General features: G+C 40.1%; 1 protein-coding gene across 1 annotated transcript; it reads right to left on the bottom strand.

The window, feature by feature from the left end:
- Positions 1-1,822: 1,822 nt before the first annotated feature.
- Positions 1,823-2,776, bottom strand: LOC124968139 (olfactory receptor 7C2-like). Its single transcript, XM_047530468.1, has one exon. The coding sequence runs from the start codon at positions 2,774-2,776 to the stop codon at positions 1,823-1,825; it is 954 nt and encodes a 317-aa protein (XP_047386424.1).
- Between the last annotated feature and the right edge of the window lie 6,194 nt (positions 2,777-8,970).

Genomic DNA, 8,970 nt, shown 5'->3' with positions numbered 1-8,970 from the left:
GTATAAATTTTCATCAGAGGACTCCTACTTCCTCTAAAGTTTAAATATTATTGTTATAAAATTTGACTTGAAAGATCTAAGATAACAGCTGCACCCGAATCCTGATTTATACAGCCCTGAGGTTTAGTCTTATCACCATATCTGTGACCTTGAGGGAATGACCTTGCTGCTGTAAGCTCATTCTTCCTTATTTGAATAGAGGAGAAAGTGTCCCCTATTGCAAACCCTGGTTTGGGTGTGGTTTAAGTGTGTATTCCAAAGCTTCCTAGGTTGGAAACTTGGTCCTCAGTGTGGCGATGTTGGCCAGGGGTGGAGAGGTTAAGAAGTGGACTGTGGGGCAGGGTTGTCAGGTCATTGGGTTGCTGCCGTAGAAGTTATTAATGCAGTTCTACTGACACCCTGGTTGCTATGAAAGAGCAAGACTTCCTTCCACTCTCTCTGGCTTTCATCTTTCCATGTGGCCTCTGCTTTGTGCATGTGCTTTGGCCATGACCCCTACTATGATAAGATATGAGTAGAGTCACTTGAAAACTAGTGCTATACTCTTTGGACTTTCATGTTCCTTAACCAGGACCTATGTAATCCTCTTGACTGTATAAAGTGCACAGCCTCAGGCCCTTTATTACAGGAATGGAAAATGGGCTAAAACACCCCATAAAGGAGTTACTGGAAAAAGTAATGTGATGATGTGGATAACACACTGAAGTAGCTGCTGGCAAGTCTTGAGTGTTGTTCTTATTGATATATATATCAACAACATTTCACTTCTTTTCTAACTCAAAATCTAATATTAAACTTATGAATTTGTATGGTTATGTCCAGATTCTATTTGATCATTAACCACCCACCCACTCTGATTTTCATTCCATTTGACAAAGATTTACCAAGCTTCAATTTTTTACCAAGAACTTAATTAGGCTTCTTGGTTGCAAAAGTGGAGAAGATACAGTTCTGATAGTTATTGAAGCCATACTGTGTTGAATAGGAAAATTCAACCATGTTACCTGGCATGACTGAAAGGAAAATGAGTCAGATCAAAAGTGGAAACGTTTCGAGTTAGTCGTATTCTCATCCTCAAGGAAAACAACTCTGTGAATGAGTATGCAATCAGGGCAACATTTTCAAAATACATCTGAGGGTGTACATCCCTCCACCTTCAGGGGTCATGCAAAACTGTAAGATTTAATTGAGGAAACTTCTAAAGATAGCATATTCTTTGTCATACACAGAAATTAATGAAGCTGATTCCTCAGTGGGGAGCTTAGCAGTTGTTGCAAGAGTTTAGGAAGGGGAGAAGGCAGGGGTGTGGTGCGTGGTTGAATTATGAGGGCTCACGGACTGGTAGACAAAGGTAATAAGTTCTAATGTTTTACTGCACAGTAGGGTGACTATAACCCAAAAATGTAAATACATATTTTACAAAGAACATGAGGAGTTCAAAGTTTCCCAGCTCCAGCAATTTTGAAATGTTTAAAGAGATGGAAAATTACAGATTTGGTCATCACACATTATTTATGTTTGTGAAATTATCACAATGGACTCACAAATATATCAGATTATTATGTGTCAACAAATATTCAAAACAACTTCTTAGGTGTTAGTGCATGAAAACAGATTGTACCACAGAATGTTAAAATGACTGCTTAGAAAGTGAAAAGGGTGTTCTAATATGTAACATGATGAATAGTAGCTAAGGATGGAAAGACCCAATTGGAAGACCCAAGGAAAAAGTTCAAAATGAAAACAGAAGCGGTGCAAATATTGGATGAAGGGGTCCAGGCTCTCTGGTCTTCAGAATCATGCACAACACTGATGAGGAGATTCATGCAAAGGACCTTTCACTGAGAGTCACCAACTTGCTGAGGACTCTCCCCAGAGCCACCTTGATGTCTCTGTTCCTCAGACTGTAGATGAAAGGATTCAACATGGGAGTGACCATGGTGTACATCACTGAGGCCATCAGACTCATCCTAGAGGATGGTGAAGCAGCAGAACTGAGATAGACCCCAAGGCCAGTGCCATAGAACAAGGAGACCACCAGGAGATGAGACCCACAGGTGGAAAAGGCTTTGTACTTCCCCTCAGCTGATGAGATCCTCAGGATGGAGGAGAAAATCTGAGAATAGGAGAAGAGGATGCCAGTGAGAGGGAAAACACCCAGGATAATGGCCGCAGAGTACACCACTACGTTATTGATGAGGGTATCAGAGCAGGCAAGCTTCACAACTTCAGGAAGATCACAGAAAAAGTGAGGGATTTCCCTGTTTGTGCAAAAGGACAGCCTCAAAATGGTCATGCTCTCTGGCAGGGAGCCCAGGACACTAATCAACCAGGATCCCAGGGCCATGAGCAGACAGAGTCGTGGGTTCATAATGGACACATAGTACAGGGGGTGACAGACAGCTACGAAGCGGTCATAGGCCATCACTGTCAGGAGCATATTTTCCTGGCATCCAAACACAACAAAAAAATAAATCTGTGAGATGCAGCCTGCAAAGGTGATAACTTTGCTCTGAGTCTGGATGTTCCTCAGAGCCTTGGGGATGGTGGAGGAGGTGAAACCAATGTCAGCCAGGGACAGGTTGGAGAGGAGGAAGTACATGGGCGTGTGCAGGTGGGAGTCTGAGATGGTGGCCAGGATGATGAGCAGGTTCCCCAGCACAGTGACCAGGTACATGGAGAGAAGCAGACCAAAGAGGAGGGACTGCAGGTCAGGGTCATCTGAGAATCCCAGGAGGATGAAGTTTCCAGTTCCTGTTTGGTTTCCTCTTTCCATGCAGTTTCTGGGTTTACTGTGAAAGAGGGACAAGAGGAACTCAAAATTCACTCCCAATAGGCATTCTCTAGGATGACCCAGTGTCTTTTATGTGGACCCAGGAAATCAAGAAATTATGCATTTTGCCTAAGCATCACATTTCTTTGATGGGAAGCTGTAGTTAGCATTGCAATCTGCAACAAAATATAATAAAGCAAGTATAGGTCAGCAGACTGCAAATGGTCTCTCCGGAATTGAAGAATCACCTCAGGCTTCATGCGAATTCTCCAGGTATGTGCATTTCCATGTCTGAACCACCTGGACCTGATGCCCCAGGTGCGGAGCTGCAATCTGCATTTAACAAGTCTCTCTGACCAGTGATGAGATGGCTCTTTTGTGGACCTCTCCAGCGCATGCGGCATCCCTCAGCAGTCCTCCCTTCCCCAGTATCCTCATCTAGTGTGTTCTGCCTATCCGTGTGGAAATATGAAGTCCCTAACTCTAGACAGATTCAGCGACCTTTGGGAGACTTTTGGTTTACAGTGCTGATTCCTGCAATGTCTGCACTTCACATCCCCTGCACCTTGGGTGCTCCTTGTGCTAAAAAATATGGGGAAACACTGCTGTTATTATTTTCTAGATTTCCCTGTAATTACTACTTTCTCTCTATAAATCCATCCAATGTGGAATTTCTAAATATAGAAATCCTAGAATTTCTAAAATGAAGCATGAATCTTATGAACATTTTGAATCATCAAACATTGCACTATTGGGAAATGGCTTTTAAAACATGCTTGCTTTGTATATTGACTGTGTTAGATTCCTTTTTGACAAATTCAGTTTTGATTCATTTTCATTTTTAATTTTTCTCTTTTATGATCATCTGTAAGTGGCATCTGTCAGTTTAAAATATTCAGTTATTTCCTTTATAACATTCATATAAATAAATGATTATAAATACCATCTATGTTATAATGGTAAACCATCTCTCAGTTTCCTTTTAATTTTTTTCTTCCCACTTTATTTTTATTGGTGTCTTTTTAACTAAAAAATTCCTCCTTATAATAGATTTGAAAGTTGAATAGAGACTCACCTAGTATGATTTCAGTCAAATTTTATTCTTGGTAACAGTCTGTTCTTGTTGATGACATTTTAATGCATCAGCCATGTTGGAAGAACAGTATTATTGGATATTTACCAAAGATTTCATTAAAGTCATAAATTAATTTGGAAAAAAGTGTCATCTTTACTGTATTCAGATTCTCATTACAGTCACAAATGTTTCCCTCTGGATATTTTAATCATTTCTTGGAGCAACCTTTCCTGACATTTAGAATATACATGTACAGGTTATAATTATTTCTTATTAAGAGTGTTTTAGTGTGAGAGGGGATTAATGTCATTAAGAATGATGTGCATGGACATTATCTCTCTGCTGTTATTATGGTATTATTAAAGCTTTGGATTTTTCTGTATTAAAGAGGTGCCCATTTCCTAGGAATTCTTTTTAGTTTAATGGTTTTCTAAAAATATAACCACATTCTGCAAATGTTACTCTTCAAATAATAATAATTAATAGCAAATATTTCTTTTCTAGGTCTTATATTATTGGTGTGAAATCCCAAAATCTTGTTACAATTTATGGGATGATTTAAAATTTCTGATTTTCTTTCTTTCCTTTTAGAATATAATCCTAAAAATGGTGGTAATGTGATGATCATTGTCATATTAAAATTCATCATATCGAATGTATAAATATACAAATGACTACATTGTAGATTTCTGAGTGCTTTGTAGAGAATTCGTAAAGGTACTAAGAAGTGTTTAATGATTAATTTGTTGAAAAAATAATGTTAAATCCATCTCCATAGACTCAAAAATTTTTGTATTCTCAAATAAATTCTGAACATTGGATGCGGAACAAGAGACTATACCAGCTATCTGAGGAAACATAAGTGTATAAGATGAACTTACCATGGAGACAGCTAACTTTTGAAGTGTTACTTTCTAATCATGAGGCCTATTGTAGATGTAAGGGAAGTGAATGTCAGTAATTGCTTCTATAATCTAAAGATTGTGAATGAGAAAATATGATGCAGAATACTTTAGATGCAAGAATAATTTATGGGATTGACCAAAGTTAATATATTTGATCTATAAAGTCTTAACTATAAATCTTGGAAAGATTCATGCTTTACTGGGAAAAGGCCAGACAGTATTATAGATTTATAAAAGAAAATGTCAAAAGGGTGGGAAGTGCTTGAAATGTTTGATGAAGGAGGGTGAAGGTAGTTGTGATGGTTCCAGATGACTGAGATGGAAGGGTAGGGAACTCTTGACAGACAGTGGCAGTAAGAGAAGTCAGTTTCTACAAGGAAGGGCAGAGTTCCTCAGAACCAGGCTCCAGCAGAGAGAGGAAGCAAGCTGAGAGGGGGAGACGTCAAGAGGCACAGGAGCTGGCTGCACAGACTGCTCTAAGTGAGTGGCTCTCTCACTGCAATGTCCCCACCTGGGCCACCAAGGCTGGTCCTGTGAGTGCTGTGCTGCCTCCTACCTGCTCCCACATCAGCAGCCCCAGCAGTGGTGAGCTCCTGCTCTCCCTTCTCAGGGTGATGAGGGTCAGCTCAGCTCTGATGAAGGGAGGAGGTGGCGTCAGGGAGGAGGGCTCTTCAAGGTCCAGATGAAGCCACTCATTCCTGCAGAGCTGAGCTGTGGGCCAGAGGATCACAGGGCATATTTACTATTTCCAGGTCCTTGGAGGTTGAAGTCTCATGAATGCTCATTAAATGGTTGCATTGTTACTCAATTGAGTGTCCATGAGTGAGAAAAACAAACTTGAAAGGTAATTGTGCATGCAGCCAGTTTTGCATCCATGGGATCATCTATTTTGCCAGATATACACTCCTTCCCTTGGGGCTCCTGAGTCATGGTGTTGCTTACTCCCTGGACTTGATCTCAAGGGATCATTGTCTTTCCCCATGAGAATTTTCTCAGTAAGTGATTCAGAGCTTGTTTGTCACAGACTAGAGCAGAAACTCTTTCCATGCCAACACAAACCTGTCCTAGCCCCCTCCCCCACTTTGTCACAACTTCTGTCCTCACTACTGAGGTCCCAGTGCAGACAAAGTTCCAGGTGTGTGGTTAGAGAGTATAATGATAGGGGCTAGTGCAGGCAGGCACCTACATGAATCCCCACCTTGTTTACAAGCTCACGACAAGTTCTTTGTGTGGTCCTCAATATTCCAAGCCAGAGGGTAAGGACCATCTTTAACAATTTACTAGGCACTGCATTTTTCAGGCGGTGTCAATCATATTTAAAATCAGAAAATCAGAACAGTTGGACACCAAGCATTCCCCTCATGTCCTTGTGTTTGCTTGAAGGAGCAGCCAATGGGTGAGGCCTTCAGAAGGTGCTACCTCTCATGGGGCTCCCAATGCCCAGGTGTTCAAGAATTGCATCACTTACTTGGTCCCTGTTCCATTCCTGGTTCATTTCCCAGTCTCTTCCTCTCAGGAAGGGTGCTGCTCCTCACTCACATATGACAGGTCAGCATCAGTCTCTCCAAATGTGTCTTATAGAAAACAGTCCTGTGAAATCCTTCTTTAGAGCCAAACAAAGAATGTCAGTGTATTTCTGAGGACAAGATGCAACGATTTCTATTTCAGAACCATGTGGTTAATGTTTCTATGGTGTACATACGGGGAACCATTGTTCCTTGAGGACTGGCATGTGCTTTTTTGTTTTTAAAGTTTTTATTTTTTTTTAAATTTTTTTCAGATGTTGATAAAACTTTCTTTTATTCATTTATTTATATGTGGTGCTGAAAATCAAATCCAGTGTCTCACACGTGCTAGACAAGTGCTCTACTACTGAGCCACACCTCAGACCAGTCTGTGCTTATTTTAACCATGTCCTTTAACTTGCTGTTAATACCCTCTCCCTCCCATCATCTGGCTGTGGTAGATCGCAGCACGAAAATGTGACTCCACATTAATCCTTCTGCAAGGATACACGTTTCAATATGTTCATGTGTAAAATTGTCTTGGGGAAAAGAAGCAGGAGAAGAATCAGAAAAGAAGGCCAAAGTGTCTTAGGTAGACATGCCCACTGGGACTCTGACCTGTACTGTAAGTGACCCTGGGGTTTTGAGTGTAGTCACTGAACAGACTTTTCTTATTTGTAGATCATTCAGGAATGACATGCTCAGGATGGTGGAGGAGATACCAGGTTCTTCATCCCACCTAAAACCAGGTAGAGACAACTCTTTACACACCATAAAATCCCACGGGAACATCTTCAACAATACAGTGGAGGTGGAAGAAAAGACAAGAAAAGGATAATATTCACATAGAAAGGATTGCTGGTGATATCGACATACTTAAGATGCCAACAGATGCTGGGAAGAAAGAAAGGCAGAAGCTACTGGTATCAGCCACGGTAGGAATCATGGTGATTTTAAGGGCAAGTAGGCTGGTTCCACAGCTTGGCTATGGTGAATTGAGCTGCTGTAAACATTGATGTGACTGTGTCACTGTAGTATGCTGATTTTGTGTCCTTTGGGTATAAACTGAGGAATGGGATAGTTGGGTCCAACGGTGGTTCTACTTCACGTTTTTGAGGAGTCTCCATACTGCTTTCCAGAGTGTTTGCACCAATTTGCAGTTCTACCAGCAACATACGAGTGTACCTCTTCCCCCACATCACGGAGGAGTTTTCACTTCTACAGAAAACACATGCTGTGCCATCACAACCATCTGAGTCCTAGAGTCCAGCAAGCACTAGAGGAGAGGACCACAGGCAAGGGAGGCTGAGAATACTCACCTACAGTCAGCTGAGAGCTGAACCAGCTTAGCCCAGATCTGGGGACAGTTGAGGACTTTGCTCTCTGACTTAAGTCATTAACACATTTACTAGTGATGCTGAAAAGAAGTGAATGTTGAACTGAACAAGGCAGATGCCATTGTTGACAATGAAATAGTGGTAATAGAAGCTCAATTATATGAGGACTTGGGAGACATAACATGCTTCCAGCAGAAGTAGAACTAAGTCCAAGAAACTCTGAAGTTATGGTGAATGCAGAAATAGAGTAATATGTGTGGAGGAATATGCAGAGATGTGAGATCATGTCTCTTTAATTTTTATAACAGGGTGTATTTGACTATGTTTCCATGTTGACAAGATAGTTCCAGACCAAGAGAATGCTTGGAAATACTACCTTGTGAGAGCAGTTCATGAGACATATATTTCATAGTACCTTCTCTCACTCTGGGTATTTGCATGAAAAAATTTAATTAATTATGAGGTGAAAGGGTTGTGTTAAAGAGCTCTACTGTGCAGTTATTTCATGACTTGTGAGGTTGGAAACATATGGGCTTGTTAGCCATGGACTTTCTCTTTTGCAAATTCTCTGCAATCTTCTGCTTTTTCTACATTGGGGTTAGACTGTTTTGATTCTTTTGTTTTAAAGAATGAACAAATTACCATTTATTTTACATTTACTACTATGAGTGCTTTAGATGAATAACTGGTGCTAATATTTTTTAAAAAATATTTTTACAAACTCCATTTTGATTCATTGTACACAAACGGGGTGCAGCTTTTCATTTCTATGGTTGTACATGATGTAGATTCACATCATTCCTGTAATCATACATGTACATAGGGTAATAATGTCTTCTCATTCCACTACCTTTCCTTCTCCCACCTCCTCTCCCTGATTTCTCTCCACAGAATCCAAAGTTTCTCCACTCTCCTCTTACCCCAATTATGTATCATCATCCACATATCAGAGAAAATATTCGACCTTTGATTTTTTGGAATTGGCTCATATCACTTAGCATGATATTCTCCAACTTCATCCATTTACATGCAAATGCCATGATTTTATTCTTCTTTATGACTGAATAATATATATATATATATATATATATATGTATATATAACACTTTCTTTATCCATTCATCTACTGAACGGCATCTAGGTTGGTTCCACAATCTAGCTATTGTGAATTGAGCTGCTATAAACATGAATATGGCTGTGTTACTGTAGTATACTGATTTTATGTATTTTGGGTATAAACCGAGGAGTGAGATATAAAATTATCACTTAAAAATTAACACTTTTCACCCACTTTGATGCTGCCACTTAGTTCCTCTATGCATCTATGCATAGAAATGATTGTGTAAGTAAATGTGTGAAAACTTCTAAATTTTTT

This window comes from Sciurus carolinensis, chromosome 17, assembly GCF_902686445.1.
Source record: "Sciurus carolinensis chromosome 17, mSciCar1.2, whole genome shotgun sequence".
Lineage (NCBI taxonomy): Eukaryota > Metazoa > Chordata > Mammalia > Rodentia > Sciuridae > Sciurus > Sciurus carolinensis.
The sequence above is the reverse complement of the archived record's forward strand: the minus strand, read 5'-3'. Positions and strand labels throughout refer to the sequence as shown.